General features: G+C 40.1%; 2 protein-coding genes across 2 annotated transcripts; one reads left to right on the top strand and one right to left on the bottom strand.

The window, feature by feature from the left end:
• Nucleotides 1-1,151: 1,151 nt before the first annotated feature.
• Nucleotides 1,152-20,957, bottom strand: armc9 (armadillo repeat containing 9). The gene is made up of 26 exons (XM_080506882.1): nucleotides 20,824-20,957; nucleotides 20,452-20,582; nucleotides 20,276-20,383; nucleotides 19,770-19,940; nucleotides 19,355-19,510; nucleotides 19,173-19,265; nucleotides 18,874-18,901; nucleotides 18,146-18,303; nucleotides 17,807-17,872; nucleotides 17,303-17,344; nucleotides 15,475-15,509; nucleotides 15,237-15,348; nucleotides 14,802-14,894; nucleotides 13,181-13,271; nucleotides 12,418-12,538; nucleotides 12,149-12,288; nucleotides 11,871-11,947; nucleotides 11,454-11,528; nucleotides 11,130-11,220; nucleotides 10,729-10,778; nucleotides 9,861-9,959; nucleotides 8,860-8,969; nucleotides 7,980-8,086; nucleotides 7,740-7,830; nucleotides 4,622-4,764; nucleotides 1,152-1,542 (listed from the first exon to the last, which is right to left on the bottom strand). The coding sequence occupies exons 2-26, from the start codon at nucleotides 20,500-20,502 to the stop codon at nucleotides 1,499-1,501; spliced, it is 2,352 nt and encodes a 783-aa protein (XP_080363008.1). The 5' UTR covers nucleotides 20,503-20,582; nucleotides 20,824-20,957; the 3' UTR covers nucleotides 1,152-1,498.
• A 425-nt stretch (nucleotides 20,958-21,382) lies between these two features.
• polr2h (RNA polymerase II, I and III subunit H) lies at nucleotides 21,383-23,319 on the top strand. Its single transcript, XM_080505832.1, has 6 exons — nucleotides 21,383-21,510; nucleotides 21,844-21,942; nucleotides 22,218-22,301; nucleotides 22,620-22,713; nucleotides 22,874-22,957; nucleotides 23,130-23,319. The coding sequence occupies exons 2-6, from the start codon at nucleotides 21,870-21,872 to the stop codon at nucleotides 23,245-23,247; spliced, it is 453 nt and encodes a 150-aa protein (XP_080361958.1). The 5' UTR covers nucleotides 21,383-21,510; nucleotides 21,844-21,869; the 3' UTR covers nucleotides 23,248-23,319.
• The last annotated feature ends 270 nt before the right edge of the window (nucleotides 23,320-23,589 follow it).

The following is a 23,589-nucleotide window of genomic DNA, read 5'->3' as shown; positions in this document are numbered from 1 at the left end:
GACGGGTCCACAGGTGTTTACGACAAAAGCAGAGTTGTGGGGGTCGACTTCTTTCTATTCTTTTCAAAGGGACCAGACAGGAGGAAACAGGAGGTTCAGGAGACACGGTCGCCGAAACACTGTCTCTTCTTACTTGGCGTCACCTTTTATCAGTCGTGCACATTGCTGACGACTGATAAACAAACTAAAAGAGGGTGCCGGTGATGGCAATGACGCATCGGCCTCTTGAGCAGGAGTTTCACTTTTGCAAACTCAAAACTAAAAGGAATAATGACTCAAGATCAACTGACGAGGAATTTGAGGAGAAAACATTGAGATAAATATAGAACAATTGAGTTAGACACAAATGCTGTCTTGGTGCGGTAACTTTTGATACTTACCCGTATCTCTTCGCTCCAGCTCTGGTGTCTATCCTAACTTGTTTTGATAGAAAGCAGCAGTTTCCTCTCCGTTGCCGTTACAGCTGGACAGTTCCACCACAACTCAAGCTCGGGGGGGGGTTACATGGCCACCTGGCTGCAAGTGCGTCAGTCCGTCATGTGCGGCCTGTTTCCTCACATTGTGCTGCTCCTCGCTGGTTGGTGTCCACAATACTAATTGCTGGATATGTCATTCCTCTACGGACACCATGTGACATTTACCAAGCGTTGCTCAGCCAAAAATGTTCCGCAGCCTTTCCGAATCAGAATAACAAAAGCGTATTAATTCAGAATAAATGTTAAAAGATTTATTTAATTTTTTTAAAGACGCAACTATATCCTGTTGGATTACAGCCAAAGAAACCAAGAGGCTTTACAGACCTCGACCTGTTCGGTGCCAAAATTGCATTGAACAATGTTACTGGACCTTGATATCATTACCGGTAATTGTGTGTGGCCACTGTAAAATATTAACACTGCACACCTACTTTATTTGTATTACGCATACCTCATTCACCAGGTGAAGTGGACAAGATCAGGTGCAGGTGAAGTTCTGCTTGGTAATCGACTGAATTGTGTCCCAGTGATATGTGAGCCTGGATAAAGGACAACGTTTTACATGAAGTTCACAGTTCATCGGGGAAAAACCTCAAAAACAAAGCACTTTCCTAGTAGTTAATTAGACCACGAGGACCAACAGAAAAGTACTGACTATATGCGTTGTCACCTTTATTGGAAGCAAAAAACAAACACAAAACTGATAATAAATACAATCCAAATAGAAAACATCAAGGCTCGATGAGATTCCATGGTACAAATGTTTGCACGGTTGAGGGTTTCTGATTATTGTATGACTTGTTATGTTATAGAAACAATCTGTGCTGAAGCTAAAAAAAAAAAAAACAACACAAAAAACCCCCCTCACAATCACAATCCCACACATTGTTCCATCCTCCCCTGCTCCTCCTGTTGCCGCTGATCCTGTTGGCCTGACCCTAATCACAACCTGGGGGGATGATGTTACAGGAAGCCCGATGCTTGTGGGGAGATAGTGCTACCCCACGGTGACAGCTCACTCTTCATGTCCTCCTGGCCGGCGGGGACGAGAGGGGAGAGGTGGGGGCTGGGGCGGAGAAGGGTGGAGTGATAAAGGGGGTAAAAATAAGTCAATCAGGTGATAGACTCTTTAAAATGTATCAAAAAAATCCAAGCAAAAGGCCTTATGCCATTTTCCTCACCACATCAATGAATCATTTTAGCTATAAATGTGTCCATAGTCATATTTAAAAATAAAAGAATTAATTTAAAAAATACTGTGAGCCATGTCAAATATTATATCAATACTTGACCACATATTCTTAATTCTTAATTCTATTAAACACATTGAAACCTAAACCTTTGATTTCTATATATAAGAATGCATTTATTTTAAAATTCTTGCTCGCGACCAGCTTTCGAATGGCGGATATTAAGGGTTTTCGCCACTTTGCTTGATGTATAAAGTTGTCTGCACGAGATCGTTCTGGTCTTGGCTGCAGTGTCAGAGGCAGCGGCACGATGTCACTCAGCATTGCAGGAGTTTTAGTGAGAATTAAGACTTGACTTGACGTGCCATTTGACTTTTATTTCAACATCTCTTTACTTCCACTCAAAGGCATAAATTACAACACTTACTTTCTCCACCTGAGGGAAAAATACTTGCGTGAACCTGCAAAGCTTTAAATATTCCATCTTTTAGATGCCTCTGTTCAAATCTTAACCTCTACCGAGGAGGCTGTAAGGTCGTCTGCGTTTGTTTGTCTGTGAGCAAGAGCTCAAAAACTAATCAGCGGATCTTCATAAAAATTGGTACAATGGTGCATTTTGAGCAAAAGAAGAACCCATTAAATTTCGGTGGTTATCTGGATCAAGATAATTGTTACAATAGAAAATTTTAATTTTGAAAAATGAATGAATAAAGGCAGTTGATCTGGATGTGGAATATGTGACATTTCCCTGAGTCCATGTCTATCCTTGATGCTTACCAGCTTCAAATTCAAAACTGATTTTTGCGATGTTTTGAAACAAATAAAAAGGTCAGTAATTTGCCGATGAACTGCATCGTTTTATTTACAGTTAACACAGCATTAAATCAACTTTTCAAGGAATTAATGTGGTGAAGTGCTGACTCTAGGAAGTTTTACTGTGCCATAAAAGAGAAAAGGATTTCCCTAACAGAGTTTACAGACTGGAGCAACTTTCCTAAAAGATACAGCAGCACTATCCACACTTTCTGTGGCCACATGGCAACACAAGGCGCGTCTGTCATCACTTGAAGCCACTGGTCTCGACCCGACTTAACCGGGATAAGGCGGCATGTTCCATCCTCTCAATGTGGCGGAATTGCAGCAGCTCCTCTCCTCATTTGTACTGGCTCAGTGGGTGGCCCAGGCGGCCACACAAATGCCTCCTCTACCTCCCCTTAGCCAAGGAACGCAGCTTGGTCACAGCATATTCCAAAATCTGCGTCTAAGGGGCAACTTTGCTTTGCCGTTTGATGCTCTCTCCCCCCTCAGGTCCGCTCGGCCAGGCAGTGGATAAAATTACAAAATGGCACTTGACAGAAAGCAAAACCTACGAAATGAAATTAAAAAGCGAACGACGACAAAATCGACAAATGAAAACTCTTTGAGCATGCCAATAAAAGCAAGGGACTCACTGCTGTGTCATGTGTTGCTGCTCATTGCCCTTTAAGACAAGCAATGATTAAGTGACTCTCCTTATAAATCAATAGACGTCAGACACTTGCCAGACCTCAAAAGTACCACACGGGAGGATGTGGCGGTTTTGAGTGACCATTAGGCGCTATTACAAGCTTTATGGTAAGGCCACCCAACGGAAGAGCCGGAGGTAATCGCTCATCAAATGCAATTAAGACGCATGAGAGCATCGAGAGATGCTATCATCAAACTCAGAGCACCAGAGCTTCCCTGCAGTGACTCAAGTTGTATATGCAAAATGTCAAGTTGACAGCAAATAAATATAAACTGGTTGGGGGGGAACAAAGTGTTTTGAAGAGAAATGGACTTTTATGGTTACCGTAACAACTGAAGAATTACTGAGAGGCTGAGCTACTGTGCCCATGGACACTGCCATTGTTGTCACCAGCCGTTATGATACACGTTTGGTCTGACGAATAAAAAGACCACAAAATTGTACCATGTTGTGAAAAAAAACGTCATTCTAACGGTATGGAAATGTTGACAAAGTGCTGAAGTGATGTTAGAAGTGCAGTGATAGTGCAATTGTCTTCGTTCAGTCATTCAACCGCAACCTGCTGAACCTCAGACTCAATGAATTAAGACTTAAAACTTCTACTTTTTCCATTAAATAAATGAACGTCACCAGTTGAGATGACGGTAAGAGTTGGCATGAGCCATGAAAGAAAATAAAAAGCAGATTTAGCTGAAGATCATAAGTGTAATTCAAGAGGGAAAGGTGTGCGATGACTTCCACGCGTCTCTGTGCTCTTTTGTCCGTTTTCAATGTCGAGAGGAAACGTTAGTAATGAAAGCCATTTGTAAAGGCGTTGGCTGAAAAGGAGAGGAGGTGGAAAAAATGGAAAATACAGTAGAAGAATGACATGATGACAAAAAGATTCATGTCGACTCAAAGAATGAAGAAAATGTCAATTTATTAGTGCTGTTATCAAATTGATTACTCTGTGTGTTGATTTGCACGTTGTCAGTGTGAACTATATAAGAATGATCCATTCATGTGCAGAATAGGACTTTTGACTTCAAGTGCAAATATTTCTTTATGTCATTTTGGGCTTTGGAGACTTTTTGCGTGAATTTCAAAAGTTCTGAGAAGTTATCGGTCTTAACAGTTTTCCTTTCTCAGACACATTTAGTATTAGGAGTTCAATAGGTGCTTCAATTGGTTACAGTGCCCTGAAATCAGTATACAATCTATATTTATAAAACATTATGGATACTAAAACTATAGAAGGAATCTTGCATAAGTTGGATTAAGTTTTTTGTTTTTTTTTATATTTCGAGTTTATTTGATCACAGTGTGAAAATGCTCTGTACATTCACCATGTTTGTCATATTTATTTCAAAATGTATACTCAAACAGAAAGAAATGTGATGAGAACACTGTAATGAGCGAGACAGAATATTGTTTGGCGTCTGTGGTTTGTACCGTCACCAGCTGCTTACTTGTGTGACTCCTGGTGTCTGGCAGAGCCGCCTTGCTGCTCAGCTTTGGGTCCTTCTGCGGAACGTTGGGTATCAGATCCGTGAGGTCATCGGGTGTCCGGGGAATTTTGGGTCTTTTCGCAAATCCAGAAGAGTACTCGTTGCTATTGAGAGGAGGAAAAACAGAACAGCCCCTGACAGTTTCATCGCCAATATATTTGCATGAACAAGAAATATCAAAACTGAAACCACATTAAACCCCCCCCCCACTCGTTGAAACACATCCCGAGCCGCTGCAGGCATGAAGAAGGGGGTTCACAGCCCACAATATCCATCACTACCCGGTTCAGTCAATAGTCTCGTTTTCAATTGTAACATGTATACTGTGTGTTATTTCACTATTTTTTTTTAGTTTCATATAAATAATCCGCGTGGATTCCAGTGTAACTTCAAAATTGATACTAAGACGAGCCTTGACATAAGCTCAGCTTGCATTTCCAGTAGTATCAAGGCCAGCGGCATTTTAACAATAATATGTACACCTGGATGGACGTACATCCTCTTAAAACATCCGACACTACGAAAACAAACTGCTTTTAGCATTTTTCTGTTGTTCAAGCAATGATGATAAACTATTACTACTCAGTCATTGTATCCATTTTCACAACAGTAAAATAATTACTGACTGAGGAAATAGACTATAAAGTGTAAAGCAATATGGATCACTAAGACTAATAAAAAGGGAGTCACTTTTGAGAAAAAGGATCACAACAGCTCTTCTGCCTCCCGTCAGTGACGCTCCAGACTCCTCTAATGTTCTTATCAGGCGGGAGCCAAATGACCTACATCCTGTAGAGCGATCCTATACCATATCAAATGGATGGATTTCAATCCAGCTTCTCCTCTGAGTAGTCGCGTCGGCTCCAACATCGCTGATAACATCTGGGATAACCCGGGTGTTACAAACCGTGATTGTATTTCCGAGAACATAAGTGGGGGCACTCTGCAGAGCTCTTCTGGGGCAGGACAGTTTGAACTGGCATACATGCTGCATAAATTGCCTTTGGTTTTCAAACATCCAACCCAAAATGCAGGGAGCTACAGGAGAAAAGCTGAAGTCAAGATAATATCTGAGAAGAAAAGTCCCGACTGTCCATCAGTTCTTTGTTTCAGACTCAAGTGTTACGGAGCTTTGCTACAAAGGTGTTGGTCTGAACTCAGTGACACGTCCACTTATTTTGTGCCAAATTGCTTTGTTCCCAAGATCCTATTCACTTTAATATGAATGCACCTTTCATCTCACTAGGGAAGTCTTCCAGTCCAGGGTGAATTGAGGCTACTAAAGTCTGGAGAGTTATATTATAGATGTGGGGGGGGGGGGGATGGTTGGGAGTCAAGTTCCTCTGAGATTTAAAGGAGGGAAGAACCACGGGAGGGTTGATTGAATGAGCCTCTTTGTGGACACTGCTCGTTTAAACGCATGTCACAGTCTCACAGAGCAGCTTGGTGCTGAGTCACACGTCGCCCTGGAGAAGCTCTCCTGCCAGCTCCCTCCATCCACACACACTTGCACCGACACACATCTCAGGGTTTTTACAGGGACCTTTGATTATGGTGTTTTGTTTTCACCAGCCATTAACAACACTTTGATCCAGTCCCTTTAAGGAGACCCCCCCCAATGGAAGAACCACACAGGGCTTTTATAAGTTGGCTTCAAACTCCTCATCTCTAAATGACTTCTCGTCCAAAGCGTCCCGTCACGTCAGCAGCATTCTTCACGATATGGCCTCAGTGACTAAATTCTTTAAAAAGTAGCAAGGAAACAAACAACACCTTCTTTTTTTCTTCAAACAGTTCTTGTTGTCAAGAAATCCATTTTAAAATGACTGATACAGGACGCATATACTAAGATCAAGTGCTACTGACCTGAGAACAACCACTGGGTCACTCAACAGATGAGCAATGAACATTTTAACAAAGTTTAACAGAATTTGTCTGCATAACTTGACACTAAATGAACAAGGTCCATGTTTACTCTAGCAATGGAGTAGATTTATCCAATTCAGTTTAAATGTTGCTGAAAATCGAGTTTAGTGGGAGAGGTTTGTCCGATTGGGAGCAGGCAGATACAAACAAACAAACAAACAAAAAAATTAAACATATTTCTGAGATTATCTCTTTTTCTAAGCAGTGAACTCAAGCTGTGGATTCAGAATTTCACATAATGCCAATCAAACTACTAATGATCTAGCTTCAGTCGGTAAAGTGATCAACTAATATTAGACTACCATATCTGGGCCTTGCAATTCCAAAATAAGTCCTGTTTTTCCATGCACTACTTACAAAAGAGTTTGAGTTATTCAGCTTTTGGGTGAAATTTCAGGATGAACCTAAAATGCACTATAACAGGTGAATTGATTATGACCCTCTCTTAACGTTTGACTGCACATGTCCTTCAAACGGGATGTTTTCACCCTGAGCTGAGAGTCGTCAGCAGGGTAAAGAGATACAGAGAGAATGGAAGAGGCACAGAAAGACACAGAGGTGGACGTCCTTCGTCCACATCCCACCCTGATGACCGCTTCATGGTGAACTGAGCCATTTCTCAATAACTGGTCTGAGATGAGGGAGTCCATCTGCATGCTGAAATACCCTACGCTCATAACCTTTTTACACTTTCCATACATTTCAACCCAAAAGCCAACTATGCCGAACTTGCAGGTGAGCACAGTATGTTCAGCCTTACTTCCAGGCGTACCATGCACCTTTAACAAAGAGGATCAAAACATCCTCAAGTTTCCTTGTTTCCTCGGAAAAATACCACACAAATAAAACTCAATGCTTGCAATGAGTTTTAAACCCAACATCGTAAAACACGCAGTTTAAGGCTTAAACTATGTCGAATGTTTCATTTGTATTTCAGCAGGAACTAATATTCTCTGGCATCGACTTTGCATTTCAGACCTCAAACTATTTTATATCAACATAAAACAAAGATAATTTCACTCCAAAATGTCATTTTAGCCAATCGAACATAACAGTAATTGTTAGAAAAGACACTCCACTCTGCACAATGCATAGGTGAATGTCCAGTTAAAACTTGTGTTTTAACTGGACATTAACACACAAACTTGTTTACCTGGTGTATTGTTCACTCGACGCCTCCTTGGCATTGATGGTTCCAACTTCAAATCTTCTGTCCAACGCGGACTCTGCTCGTATGTATTCGTCTGTTTGGGCACGTTTAGGAAGGAAAAGGTTGACACTGATTGATCATTTATCCATGATGATATAAAAAACAGTGTGCAGCCAAATGCGTCAAATGGGTCTCCACAAGCACGTTATAATGAAAGAAAGGAATAAAAGGTAAAGCACCCACCAATGGTTGGACAGAGGGAGTCGGCAGTGCCGGGCCGACTGCCTATCGGCGTACACAGCCTGGAGTTGTTCGGGGAAGGAGGTGTACTTCTTTCCTTGCTCCTTTGTCTGCGCGGGCATTTTATTGATATAAATTAGACATTTCAAAATTATTAGAAGCCCTTATAAAGATGCTCATAATAGCAGCTTATTAAATTGATATTATTTACTTTTATCGTTGCTATTTTTTCATGGTCGTCCATTAATCCATAACCATAGAAACCTTCCATGTAAATAAATGCTAACGGAGTTGTTGTTTGTAGTTTATCAGAAATAACACAATTTCATCAAGGACATGCAGGAGTGCATGTCCTTATGTTCCTGTGTAGGTTGTGTAAAGGACAACTTGTACCTGTGATATTCATTACCCTTAAACAGGCAACAATACCGTCTGTGTTGACAAGGATCTACTTTCAGAACTAAGTGATTCCACTTCCAGTCGACTCCTGCCTCAAACTCTTTCCTTCACAATTCTAGTGTTTCTAATAATTGATGGCGAACTGAATCCATTCTTGCTTTGACCCAGTGCACTAGTTTCAAACCCAGGACAAACTTCATTATACAAGTCGCTGAACAAAAGAGGCAGTCCAATCATTGTCATTATGACCTATAGCCGCGGTAAAGTGATCTGCACCGCGACAAGAGGAGCTCATATCTAGATGTCTTTATCTAAACGTAGATTTCTCCACTAGTTCACGTATCAATAATATTGTATATTTTTACAACTCACATTAATTTGAGCTAAAAATCTGCAAAAAAATTCAAGTCACACCAAGTGTTAGATATAAAAAAAAAAAAGAAAAAAAGAAAAGACACTTTCTGACAATGTGTGTTTAACTTACCTTGTTCTGCCGTTAGAATTGGGTGTGACCGGTCTCTGGAGGGGCTCGTCAAGGCTTTGCCCATGTGGAATGTGGGAGTTCCTTTTCATTGTTGTCATGTTGGTCATGATCTACAGGAACACAGACACCTCATGTTGAATTGTAGAAATCAAGTGAAAATGAATACAAATTAAAAAAAACAAAAACAAAAAAAAAACCTGACAATCTGGATTATTAGGTCAGCTTTAGGCAGCTTGTATGTATTAACCGAGATAAACTCTATAGTGAAGGTTTTTTTATTTTTACAAAATCTGATAAACCTGAGATTCTGTATTCAGCTCACCCTAACCCAACATAATATGTTTATCAACATGACCGACTTCCCCGACTGGTTAATGACAGTATTCTTCTAAACAAGGGACCTCTTACTTTCCAGGATAACTCCTATAGTTACTCACTAAATCAGTGTGAACTGACCCATCTGGAAAACTAGATCCACAAAACATCAGTCGAGATGCTTTAATTTACCATTCAGGGGTTTTGTCAGTAGATCATTTTAGAATTTCTGACAATGCTCTCTTAATCCCAAGAAAGGTAGATTTCAGAGTTCATACAGCGGCACCTTTTTGAGGAAAAAAAGCCACTTTGCAAGCTCCTGTAATACTCAGAGAGTTAAAGAGGCAGAAATACAAGGTGAAACTTTAAAACGAAAAATTCTTTTACATGGCTTCAATATGGGAACATTGAAAAACGTCGACACATAATCTGAACAATCTCTAGTCTAACTATATATCATCACAGTGGCAGGAGCCTATTCACAATGATATAAACATTTCTATTTCCCTTCTTCCTCGGCATCGTTTCCTTTTGTGTTACTGCGACGTTACATGTCTCTTATTTATCAGACCTGAGTGACAAAGTGGCCCAGTTGTGGACGACGATGCTGCGTAAACAGCACGAGGGTTGATCTTGGTGCCTACTGAGCTCATTTAAGCTGTGCATCGAGTGCGTTTTGCTCTTACGCCCAAGTACTCAGTGGTGAGTAGACTCTCCCCGGACAATTCCCCCGACTGTGGCTGCAGAAGTTCGTCCTTGTCGAGGTCCTTCTCCAGCAAATCCTCCTGTCATACAAAGCGATAATAAAGTGAAAGTAATGAGTCGGTTAAAGTCACACGATTAGGACCAAGTGAAAGAAACCATGAACATCAGTGGTGACAAGAGACCATCTGTGACATAACAAGACTTCATGTCTTTCAGCAAATCTTGGAAAAGTATAGTTAATCATCATGACCACTACAACTTTACAAGGAAACATTGTGAATGAGGTAACTCTGGTTGTGCATGATTTGTTTGAATACTCTCAAAATCAACTAACTGCTGTTAATGATTAATGGGACTGTGTATATTAGGTCCAACAACATGTTTTGTACAAGGGGCCACTGTCGTCTGCACTCTAGGAGCTCCTTCAGAGGTGAAAAACAATCACGGTTAAATGGATAACACCTACAGAAAAGCACTAAGCCAGAGATTACAGGCAAAAGGAGGGGGGGACTTACTCTGAAGGAACTCCTATGCTCCCATGAGGGGAACATACACAGTACATACCCGTCAGAGACGGGTCATTCCCACTTTAACTTACTACCATATACCTTATCTTGATAACCCACTTTCTCACAAATATAATCTTTCAAGCCCATCACACCTGCAGACACACACAGGTGGGAGACACACAATATCTGTGTCACGTTGAGATTGGCCTCTATGGGATTTGAGAAATGTGTCGAATAGAATGTGTCCTCGTTGCAATAAGTGCTCATGTTTTTCCTACTTCTGTTCCTAAATACAGTCATTAAGACAGTAAAATACTAAAGCGCTGATACGGGCACGTACGTCGTTGTCGTCCCCTTCCTCTTCATCTGATTCCGGGTACTCTTCCTGAGCTGCATGGGGAACAAAATGGTACATTTTCAAAGCAAATGTCAGTGCATTTTCATGAAACTAAATAGTTTTTATTTCCTGCTCAAAACACTTTAAAAAAGTAAAAAATAAATAAATAAATAAGGGTATCACAGGAAGACACACTCAACACTGATTCATTTTTCATAAAATGCACAATCTAGTTAAATAAATCGAAAATGATCAAGTAAATACTGTCAATGCAGTATAGTATTGCACTCAGCTCCGAGGTCGTGTGGCATTAAAGCCAGTCAGTGTTTCCGGTATCACCAAGTGGAAAGAAAAAGGTACCTGTGCCTTGTAACTACAGTTCTGTTGAAATTGAGTTTACTCACCAGACTTCAGTAGTTTGATGATGTAGCCGATCTGGCTGCTGAAGCTGGAATTTCCCTCTTGGATGTAGTATTGGAGAATCTCCTCAAAACTCTGCTCACACACACGACATTTGGCTGAAGTCAGGACTAAAGCTGTTAATCACAATATCCCAATTGTGATTCTTTCAATGAAAGAGTGTCTGCATGATGTCAAACTACTCTATAATAGTGTGACATTCAGCCTGAAGCGCACACTCCCTCTTTTTAACATTTCATGACATAATTAAAAACGATATGTCCATTACAACATGCAAGACACATCCCACCATCGGTCTGCTCTCTCACCATCTCTTTGGCTTCTTCCCGCACAGAGGGAACGCAGAAGATGCTGTACAAAGTCCCATTCACGAATGAGCGGATCTGAGGACAAAACTCGTGAAATTACACACACAAGCCCTGCTTTTATGATGTCACACCGAATAGAAACAACCTGTATGAACAGAGAAGGTATAGAGAGCTCAGCTAGCACGGCGACTAATGAATGTACACACTATTAATTGCCATATGGTTGCACACGTAAGTCTTGGGATGAAACTTTTGACTGGTCGAAATGTCACGACAGATCTCTTTTGTGGTGGTGTTTGGGTTGCGTACAAAAGATACACCGCAAGACGTAAACATTAACGAATATGTTCTGTGTTCCAATAAAAGGAACTGTGCACATAACATCCATGTCAGAGTGTTGAGAGGTGTGTCAGGCACCCGGTGGTTTTCGTGTCCAAGGAGGTCAATTAGGACCTTCAGCACATGCTTGGCGTCGTCTGCACACTTCTTTTTCCCTGTACAAAGATGCACAAGCATTCAGAGATACACAAAAGCACATTCATCTCAACAGATGTTACATTTCTGTTAAGGCCATTTATCACTCGTTTATCTCAACACTTTGGATGGAGGTTTCTTTATTATCGTGTTGAACAGTGTGAAAATAATAATCGAGTTCTAACTGGATCTGATGGTTATTTCCTCTGGATTTTGCGTACCTTTTGTGCGCAGGCACAGGTTGAGGAGCAAGGCAGCGGAGTACTCCAGAGTGATGTCACTGAGGCAGTCCGGGTCCTGGAGCTCATCCACCAGCCAGCTAATCAGGTCATCTTCTATCATGGCAGTCTGCTGGCTCCTCCTACCAACACATGGCCATTATTAACCATCAAGCAGAAAACTGACCTCAGTTTGTTTCATTCCAACTCCTACAAAACAAAGAAGTTTTGTCTGTCAGAATTACTTTTGAGCAGTCGCTTTAAAAATGTACCTGAGGCTGAGTTTTTGTATGGCCATAAGTGCTTTCTCCTTAATCGAGGGGTTTTTCTCCGTCTTGAGGACCTCTATGAGAGGTTTCAGAAGTGAGGGGATTTGGGAGAGGTAACCGCGACCTGGAAACATTGTGACAACATCGGATGGACGTGAGCAGGAAACTCATGTTAACACACAAAAAAAAAACAAAGAATGAAAACCTCACCAGATTTCATTTAGGTTGCAAATAGGGACTTAAGAATTTAAAAGATAGGCATCTGCAAAATATTTGATTGATTTGCAATCCATATTTAGGTACAAAAACAACACAGTATAATAGAATTTAAAATGACATATTTTGGGGCCAGACTGAAACGCAATGTGAAATATTGATGCCAAAACATATGGGTTAAGAAGAAGAAGAGAGAGAGAGAAAAAAAAAAAGCACAAAACCACATTAATACAACTATGACACTGTTCTTGTCCCTAGGAATGAACTAATACAGTCTTCATGAAATTCACACAAACCAAAACCTCTCATAGCATGATAGATACGTGACAAGATGAGCACTAATGAGCCTGATCTTTCATGGCTGATGTATTAAGAAGCTGCCTTCTATATGTTTGGCAGCCTATAAAAAAGGGGAATATCAATATAAATCTCAAGATCAAACCACTGAAGTCCTTCATCAGTCTGTTTCCAGACGCAGTCAGTCAGATGATGGCTTATTTGACTAAAACAAAATAAATGCTTAAACAAATGTAAATAGCTTCAAACTTACCATCAGCAAAGGAAGCAAATGCATTGATGAGACGGACGATGTACTCGCGGATGGTGTCATTAGGGGAGGTCAGTAAACCAACCACAGTTTTCTACATTAAGAAGACACAAAAGAAAGAGCAGGTTCTGACCAAAGACATTTGGGTTTCAGGGTCACGAGCATTGCATAATGATGTATCACAATTACACAGCGTGGTAACATCCAAAATATCACTATTGTAGTATTAAAAACTACTTGAAATTGAAAAGACATAAGTTAGGCATTCATCTATTATTCAAAACAGATTTTTATCGTAGAATTTAATTTCATAAATTTTTTTTAATGTGTATAACTTGAAAAATAGTGAAAAAAATAGTAAGCTCCTTTTCTTAATGAAAGCTGGGGATAATGTGCACCCGGCGCCCACGACACCTAAGGCACTGTGCGTAAAATGTGCACCGCACGTTAATGAACACGCTGACAGAACTGCAGAAACAGGAATTCATGGAACACAGAACTCAAGCTGTCGCGGTGATGAATTAATATTTCAACACAAAACACACTCACACGGGGGAAACTCGGCCTCAACTGGATGGAAAACATAAACTGAAAGAAGAGCGGTGACGAAAGTTCTTTATATTATCCAATGAATTAATATGGTTTAATCTCACAAAGTCACGCATTAACATGTCGGGAATGTTTTGGCTTCGGCTGCAGCGGCAGAGTTGCTTTTAGCCTGGTGGGTGTGTCTTAATCCTTCATATTCTCAGAGAATAACTGCTCCTTCAGTAATCTGTAAACTGAGTTGCAGGATTTCTTCGTGCATGTGACGCAGAAAACTCCGCCCCCTTTCATGTGAACGTGCACTGAGACATAATCTGAAAGGAGCTCTTGATGATCAGGATTAAATACAATCAGGAAAACTCTGTGTATTTAAATAAAACTATCAGGAAGTATTTGTCAGTAGAACGATGAAGACAGCAGTATGTGAGGACGTCTTAACAAAATTACATGTCTGTTCTATCAATTCAATGCTAACCATTCCCCCCCCCCCCCCCAAGTTCTGAATTATGACAATATTTAATGGTGAAACACTGCCGTCAGAGCAGTAGTCTTGATTAATATAAATGCAAATGACTGGGAATATGTATACCTTTGTCCTATGAAACAAAAGCAACTTGGTGAAATGTTAATTCTATGTTTCAATGGACATACTGACTTACTATGATAGTAAAAATACAACATCCATACTGGGTGTGATTGTTGTAGGCCATTCAAATGGATAAACTACATTCCTTTAAAACTCCTTTAAAACACGGCCCTGGCATCAGAAATGTCTTTTCTGTCTCCAGTCTGCGCACTTTGTTTACTTCGTCGTTAAAGTCAGTGGTGTGACAGAAACCTGTGTGCTGAGTTGCTAATTCATCATCTCAATCCCGCCCTGAGCGAGAGCCTTGGGATTAATTAGCCAGTGTGGATAATTTTAGGGAATCTTTCTTTTTTTTTTTTTTTCCATTGAGAGAAATGGAGCTTAAAAACAAAACAAACAAACAAAAATATTGTCCAACTTGAAACTATATATAACATTTGCCCAAAGTGTTGAAAATCCAGGTTACAATAAATAGACAGCCTCGCGTCCCACCTGCTTGTCCGAGTAGCCCTCCAGCAGATCATTGCCAATGTAGGCCTGAAGAACCACCTCTCTTTGGTCACCTGGGAGTGAGTGAGTGAGTCTCTAAAAACAAAAGGACAAACGGGAAGTTTGAAACTGCATGTGTGCATCGTTGATCACACTTTTTTTTTTTCAGGCTGAAAATTACAACCTTTCAACGTTGAATAAAATCTGAGATTTACTTTGATTTAATGAATCTGTCAAAAAACAACAACAACCCAAAACTAATGTTTATCAGTCTCTGAAACCTCCTGGGTCACTTTAGCAAACAATAAGAGAGACTGCTGGGCTCAAACTTTTAAAAATATATGTATTACTGCTTCTTTAAAAAGGATACAGAGATTGCACATAGAAATAAGAACGTTTGACACGTTCACGTGAAGCAGTGGGATTTGCTCTTCTCACCCAGCAAAGTGCCTGAAGCAACAGCGACGCTCGTCTTTGATCTCCTTCAACCAGATCCGCCTTCAGCTTGACATAGTTTACAGAGGGAAACATCGGGGCCTCCATTGAGAACCTACAGTGAATGAAGACCGAACGCAATCTAGGATTTTATCACTGCATCTTCCACACTTTTGAATAGTCTCCCCCCCCCCCCCCCCCCCCCCCCCCACACACACACACACACACACAGGAACCTTACTGTGGTTTCCCGAATGCTTGTGAGATGGAGGACGTCTGCAAGAAAGCACAACCCCCCCCAAAGAAAAAAACTTATTATACCACAGCAATATTTGAAATGTGACAAGTTTTCATTTAAATGGGTGACATACTTACATTATCTGTGCAAAACACAAAATGTAGGACTTTTTACTTAAAAAAAAAAAAAAGAAAAAAAAAGTGCATTCTCTTCTTTTTGCTCGTTCATTGCTGAGCTCTCAGAAACGATGAAGCCATGAGACACAGACTGGTCTACTACACATGCTCAAGGTCCATGCAGCACACTGGGACATGCATGTGCCACCATTCATGCAGTAAATTACCCCAAAAAAGGTGTGCAAATATCTGTAAAGGCTGGAATCTCACAACCCCAGTGCAGAAAACCAAGGGCGGACATGCACATGGCACAGTCTGTGTAAAAACTGCTGAAAGATTATTTTGAGCCCGAGAATCGAATTCGAATTCCAGGAACTTGGACTTATAGCGGAGGGCAGCATTAGGTCGGGGGAGTGATCCGTGTCGTCTGAGGTATCAGCTCGTCTGGCCACATTTTTGCGCTGGTGAGCAGCGAGTTACACTGCAGGAGGAGGAGATCAGTGATCCCAGGATTATTCCCCAAATTCCTCTCTCCTCAAACGTATTGGGACCAAATAATGGCCGAGAACAATGAGACATGTTTCCTTGTGACATCCGACACCAGTGGGCCCCTACCAAGCAACACTTGATGGACAATGACGTCCAACCAACACATTCACAATATAATCATGATCTTCATTTATAGGAAACACTTTCTCAAAGTCTCTGAAAAACAACAACAATGTTTACATAAAAGATGCTTCTATCATTTTCAGCACGTCTTTTCATGATTCCATCTTCCAGGATGAGAAAGACGACCGAGACGATTTTATTTTCAACGAATAGAGTAGCAACATATTGACGGAAAACACAGAAACCTCTGCTTAATAAGGCAAAAGAATAACACATTTAAGAAGTATTAAGATCTGAAGCTGTTATACATGGCGTAAGGCTGCTTGTCTTTAATTTCCAGATAAACTATTTTAGTCAAACGTTTAAGGAATGTGGAGCAAATGTTGAGATTATTGTTTAAAAAAGCAAACAAACTCTGGATTTTGTCTGATCGATGGGACTAACTCAGGTTTTGTGACCTGCTCATTCTCAGATGATTGTGATTGGTGCTCAGATTCAGAGCAGAGAGAAAAATGCTGATTTTGTTCTTGAGAACCTGCTTTGTGTTGATTCTTTTTTTTTTTTTTACCTCTTTTTAAAAGACGGTTATTCAACTCGCCTGGTTTTACAAGCTGAATATTAGAGAAATACTTTTAACGAATACAGTATTGCCCTACATTAACAATAATTGATATATCATGGTGTCTGGCTGAACCCTTTCGATTTCAATGAATACTGCACTGTTAGGCCTCAGGAGTGAAGCGGAAACAAATGGATAATTACCGAAAAGACGGCGAATAGATAGATAAAAGCGTGAGAACAATAACTCATCTTTGAGACAAGAGAACCTAATGAGAGCCTTGAACTATGCTCTGGCTTGTCTTTCTAAGTGACGTAGGAAAAAGAGTCATTGAAACTACAAACACCTTATCAAACTTGAACAATCTCGTACAGAGACGAAGAACTGGAGAGCAATCCAGGCCGAATACTACGTCATGCAACGTGAGGTATAGTGTGTATTTTGGTGAACGGCACAGACGAGAAGACGAGACGAGGAGGACGAGGAGACACAAGCAGGTTAGGAAGTGACAGGTCAAGAAGTAGATGTGAAATATGAAACTTACATAGCTATCATGAGGAGTCCTAGAATCATATTCCTTTGGGGACTAAAACGCCACACATGCAAAAACACACAAAAGAGTCACACACAGGAAGCAGGACTGTCAAGCAAGTGTTTTTTTGTGTGTAATTCTTCAGTTTTCCAGATCATTTGTTATAGAACCCATAAAACCACTGCGGTTTCACGTGGATTTGAAGATGGGCCACGATAACTGACGCTACATATCAAACGGGTTGGGTGAACTTTAAAATGTTTAGCATCCCGTGTTGCCAATTTCTCACACTGCAGTCAAACAGCAGGGCTTAAACTGGCTCCACCATGTTAAAGAGGAAGGAAACAAAATCACCTCTGGTAGAACAGTCTTACAGATTGAAGGACTGAAAGCTTTGTCAAATAAAAAAACAAAAAGGCGCTGAATGGAAACATCCTGCTTGGAGGCCTGTGATGTTATTTTTCTGTCAGCGGGAGAAACTCTGGTGTCAGGAGGGGTGAAGTCGGGGTTTCGTACCATGCTCTGCTTTAACTGGCTGTTGCGCAGGCCAACGCAAAGGCTCTGCAGGTAGTCCGGGGAGATCTACAAAACAAAAACAAACAAAAAACAAGTGCACTCCTTGAGTTTAATGATATAGCAGGTGACAATGAGAGAGTTATCTTTTGAGAGTTCCTGGTTAAGTTCCTTGTGTTGTGAAATGGCAACAGTCAAAATGAATCAGGTCTGCTATGAAACTACATTACTACAAAATAATGCGACAGCCAAATCATACGTCTTATGAGTGTGTGACGTGAACACCTCCGGCTTATCGAGCAGGATGTATTGGTTTTTACCTCGCCGCAAGCAGAACTTTACCATTTTTCCTGCGACACTGGCTTCCAAGGCCTTCACCAGCTCGGACGTGATTCCAATAAGCTTGTAGTAGTCCGCCTGGATCGTTCGGAACTTCCCCGCGTGGCCAATGGCGCGCTTGTTGGCTTCAGCCAACTGCAGCTGTAACTGCTGCAGGTCCTCTGTGCAGTTGGACAAACACAATCACATGATAAAGACATGTGCACCATTAGGATTAAAAAAACAACGACAAAACAACACATGAATAAATGAATAAGCAACATAGTTGCCTGTTTTTATAATCACCTACGACTTCAGAGAAAAGAAATCCAACAGACAAGAAAATGTTCACATTTATGGCAGTTTGATAACCTGATTTGAGGCAGAATTTAATTTGTGGCAATAAGCACAAGACACGTTCTGAATGCCATCATGAGAGTCGTTGTTTCAGTGTTTTCGGGGCGGAGGTTAATGGTGCCCGTTAGCAATCATTTGTCACATTTACATGGCCTCTTCTTACGACTGCTTCTAATCACGATCATTATTTTATCTTTTTTTTTAAACATTTTTCATCAGTAAAAACCTCGACACTTAGATATAGACCTTATTTAGGTTATTGCACCAACAAGACGTGTGAAGCTACGACTCCCAGACAAACATACAAGGATACATTTGTTTTCATTGAACGACCAAAAGTCGATGAGCACATATTATTATTATAATTATTATAATTATTTGACATGCATATTTACCTCTGGTACTCCTTCCACCTTCCTTCCGCTGAAAGCTTGTTAAAGAACCCAATTGCATTCACTGAACTTGTTTTCCAGGGTTACAAATCAAGAAATTGACAAAAAGTCCTGTTCTTTAAGACTAAAAAGGAAAATCCTGGTTATTCACGGTTCGTCGTTTAATTTTGTGCAAATGTAAGTAGAAAAATGATTTGTGTTTGTTTCAAGGGAGGGATAGATGCATTTTTAGAAAATTCCCCATTTACCACCACGCCTGCGTATCATGGAGACTTTGGACGAAGCCACAGTAAAAAGGATACATATAAAGTCAACAGCCTCGGGGTGTTGAAAGGTTTCAGCACCGACATCAAGAATTGCTCCAGCTGTTCCTTCAGCCGTGGCATCCAGGATTTCTGAACAGAGGTGGAAGGAACACTGTTGAAACTCAACCAGGGAATGCTTTGGGTTTAGGGATTAACTTATTTCATGATTATATAAGAACCTCAAAGAGCGCTTTGAAGAAGGGGTGGGCAGTGGGGTCAGACACATAAGGCAAAGCATAGTAGGGCAAAAAGTCTGCAGTCTTGCTGAAAACTGCTCCTCGAGTTTTGAAGTAATTCTTGAGGCTTGAAATCCTCTCCTCAAAGTCAACTTCATTCTGCAGGCAGATTTGGGGATTTTCAGTGAATTTTGTCATTTCAAATAGATAAAAAAAAGATTTAGGAGGCCAAGACACAACCCACGAACAAAAACACCGCACATATATTCCATTTATTACTTCATAACAGCACATGCGTTACTGATAGCGACCTGATCACGTGCGACAATGAAGAAAAGAAATTGAGCACAACAGTGCCCCACAGCGGACATATTGAAAAACTGCATCAAGAGAAAAAACCCCAACAAGAAGTACATACCTCTTTAGCAATATTCATCCTCAGAGGATAGACAGTAAAGTGGATATGGAGGTAGAAGTCCAGACTTTGAGCGTCCACATCTGTCTCTATTATGTGAACAGGAATGTGCTCTGCCCACAATTTAAAGAAAGTGCCTTGGTCTCCATCATCAAAACAGCCTAGGAAACTCGTCTGGAAACATAGAAAAATAAAGCAAAACTAAATCACATTTAAAGAAGTCAGTTAGAGAAAGAAAATTGCTCGATTTGAGATGATTTTTATATCAAATTTTACTTAAAAAAACCAAAACAAAACTTGATATATATTTGTTTGTGTTTTTTTTTTTTTTAAATCTTGACTTGTACTTAATATTCACCATCATTGACACTGTGCCCCACCTCAAAGCAAGGTGTTAGATCCCACACATACCAAATGTTTTACCTATTTATTGGGCTGGCTGCAGCAAACGAAAAAAAAAAAAGGGACTTGTAGGAAAACACAACTGTCAATAAGTGTATAATTCTTACCTTAACAACATTGACGTGTCTTTTGAGCTTGGTGATAAGTTTGCCTTTCCGTTTGCACTCCTCATCCAAACTGGAGGCGGTACTGTTATACCCCTCAAAGTTTAGGTACTGGAGAGAAACATATATATATGTTCACACGTACACATACACATCGTCCTGTTTAATGGCTTCTTTACCTCTTTGATCATCCCCAGTATGTCAGCTTCAATGGCCAATGTGGCCTCCATCCTGCCCTGATCCCTGGAGCTCGTCTTAAAGTCCAGGACGTTGAAACGTTCGATGACAGGAGGCCAGGAGGCTCTAATGCCTGCACACAACCATAATAAACCAGTGCGCCATTGACGCCACAATTAGTTTCCCACTCGACATGTTTTGTGCGTCGATGACGTTTCATTAAAAAGTTATCGATGCCGGAAAGTACGAAACTGTGAATATCGTGCCGACGTTACAGAACTGCTTTATTTGGGCAACTTTACACACTGTAGTCCACCAATGTGTGTAATTCTAGTACTGAATGACAGGCTGACTGGCTTCGTGGTCGCCCTTACCTTATTCACATGTAATCCTTTAAAGGAGTCAATCCGCAGCTGAGATACATATTATTATTATTATTTTTTAATTATAAAAAAGATAAAAAATTGTGCTGCAGCAGGTCGTTAGCGAGCACCAGCAGCTCACCAACAGGACGCTAAAAGCCCAACCTGGCAACCAAACAGGAACAAGCGCCTGCCGGAAAGCAAAGGAAAATGTGGCAAACAGCGCCACTTTTGACCAGTTTAGCAAAATAGGCGAGATACAATTGCAGAATGGACAAAACATAGCGTTTTTCTATGTCTAATAGGAGATCATATTTTTTAATTGACCTAAAATACGTTTTGTTTTCGGAACTACAACACACCCGTAACTGTTTTCTTTTTATATTTAAAATGAAAAAACACTAAAATCAAAACAGATTGTTATGATAAATGTTAAATTATAGACACAGCTGTTTTGATAATAACAATACTACTACTACTAATGATAAAATTATAAATAATATTTGGTATTTGACCCGGAAGTACTTATTTGATCGGCGCACATTGTTCCTGCGCGGTGCTGCAGCATGCCTCAGGTTTCAATGAGTGGACTTTAGTTAGGTTGTTATTGGAAAACAATCTACATTAAACACTCTTGCCAGGGTGGAAATCAAGGGCTTTTTGGTGGCACTTTAAAATAAGTTTTTCATCTTATCTGAGGTAAGCTTTAAGAAGTATCTGGACGACGCGCTGAACGCAGAACCTTGACGGGCTGAGGGACAGTGTTGATGTTTTTACACTTGTCATTAAATATCTGCTGCTGGTTGGTTAGAGAATGTCTGAAAACCTTCATAAAAAGTGTTGTTAATTAGAAACTTCGTGAGCTGGAATCTAATTAAGGAAAAGTTGTTTTGTTTCCCCCAAAGCACAAGACGAGTACAATTTCAGTATGTTTTAGTTGGGTGGGAATTTGAACTTCTTCGGGTCTTTGTTGATGTAAACAGGTTTTCATAGTGTTTATAGGTTTTTCGTATTTGTTTTGTGTGTGTGCAGGAAAATAGAAAAATCCATAGACGAATATGGCTGGAATCCTGTTTGAGGATATCTTTGACGTGAAAGACATCGATCCGGACGGCAAAAAGTTTGACAGAGGTGTGTGAAATAAGTTTGACCTCTCTCTTTAACTGTTTTACATGTATATCTGTCAAATACCTACACGACGTGGTCACTTTTGATTTCTTTTTTGTTGATCTTATTCTTACTATATATGTATGGTGTGAAAATGTGTTCAAATGAATGTCAGTGCTGTTTTTAACCAATTGTACACTTAATGCAAATGAAGTTATCGATGTTTTAATTATCGACATTAGTTTACAGTTCAAGACGATGAACTGTAAAACTCTTAATGGTTAATATATGTTCTGCAGTGTCTCGTCTCCACTGTGAAAGTGAATCTTTCAAGATGGACCTGATCTTGGACGTCAACATTCAGATCTATCCCGTTGATCTTGGTAAGGATTGTTTCTTTTTAAATGTCTTTTCAGTCATTTTCATGAAAATAATAACCTTGATAGCCATCAAAACTAAATCCACACTTCTTTTTAAGCAAAGCTGACTCTCGTGCATTGAACTGTGATTTTGGTTATACCATGTTTCGTACAGCGGCACCGTCCTTTAATATGCGAGCGTGTTGCCGTCAATATGACTCGTGTTCAAATCAAACAAATTCAACTATAATGTTGTTTTATTTTTAGTTTAATTCTACCAGATGCACCGCATGTGTCAATGATGACGTCCCTGCTCTTTTGAAATGTGTCATTTTCATTAAGGTGACAAATTCAGACTGGTTATTGCCAGCACATTATATGAAGATGGAACTCCAGATGATGGTGAATACAATCCTCAGGACGACCGGCCATCAAGGTAAGACCAGTAATGTTGGTCAAGCAACATAGTTATTAAAAATGGAAAACTCTTTGGTTACATTTTTTTTGTTGTTTTTTTTTTTGAGGGTCCATTCTCTATTTTTGCTCCAAATAATGAGCAGAATTGTATTCTCACTGCACTTTGTTTACATTTACAGAGCAGACCAGTTTGATTACGTAATGTATGGGAAGGTTTACAAGATTGAAGGCGATGAAACCTCGACGGAAGCAGCCACGCGGCTGTGAGTAACTCAACTTTTCACCACACGGTTTCATTAAAAGTCTAATAATATGTGTAACATTGAAGATCAGTTGTAAGTGGATATAATATGCATGGTTTGTTTTATTTTGCCGTGGCATTTTAAACCTCCGTTGTGAACGTTGTTTATATTATTGGGGTGGTTTCTTTTTCAGTTCTGCCTATGTGTCTTATGGAGGTCTGCTCATGAGACTGCAGGGAGACGCCAACAATCTCCATGGCTTCGAGGTGGATTCCAGAGTCTATCTTCTCATGAAGAAGCTCGCCTTTTGATATCCTACCGGCATATTTTTTGGTATGACTGCAACATTCTGGTGACATATTTCCAACTAGTTTTTTTTTATTGATCCAAAAAATGATCTTTCCAAGGAGTTGGACTGCTGACTAAAGATTATGATGCATAAATAACTGCTGCAACCTCCATCTGTAGTCAATTTGTAAATAAATGTTTTTTAATGAAATGATTGCTTCACCTTTTACCTTTCTGATATATTTACTACTGTTTTGTATCATATTAAATGGATATTTAATCTTCAGGTTTAATGGGGTGATTTTCAGTGAAAAGGTGAGTTTCCAATTCAGTCATTCAAATCACTAGGGAGTTTTCTTATATTT

The sequence above is a fragment of the Blennius ocellaris genome (assembly GCF_963422515.1).
Source record: "Blennius ocellaris genome assembly, chromosome: 12".
Classification (NCBI taxonomy): Eukaryota; Metazoa; Chordata; class Actinopteri; order Blenniiformes; family Blenniidae; genus Blennius; species Blennius ocellaris.
This window is presented reverse-complemented; position numbering and strand designations above follow the sequence as displayed.

Coding starts and splice junctions, on each gene's coding strand:
- armc9 (XM_080506882.1), bottom strand. CDS start 20,502: ATGGAGGCCACATTGGCCATTGAAGCTGACATACTGGGGATGATCAAA. Junction 18,304..18,873: donor AGGTGGAAGGAGTACCAGAG/GTAAATATGCAT, acceptor CCAACTGCACAG/AGGACCTGCAGCAGTTACAG. Junction 12,289..12,417: donor ATACAAAAACTCAGCCTCAG/GTACATTTTTAA, acceptor ATGTGTTGGTAG/GAGGAGCCAGCAGACTGCCA.
- polr2h (XM_080505832.1), top strand. CDS start 21,870: ATGGCTGGAATCCTGTTTGAGGATATCTTTGACGTGAAAGACATCGAT. Junction 22,302..22,619: donor GATCTATCCCGTTGATCTTG/GTAAGGATTGTT, acceptor ATTTTCATTAAG/GTGACAAATTCAGACTGGTT. Junction 22,958..23,129: donor ACGGAAGCAGCCACGCGGCT/GTGAGTAACTCA, acceptor TTTCTTTTTCAG/TTCTGCCTATGTGTCTTATG.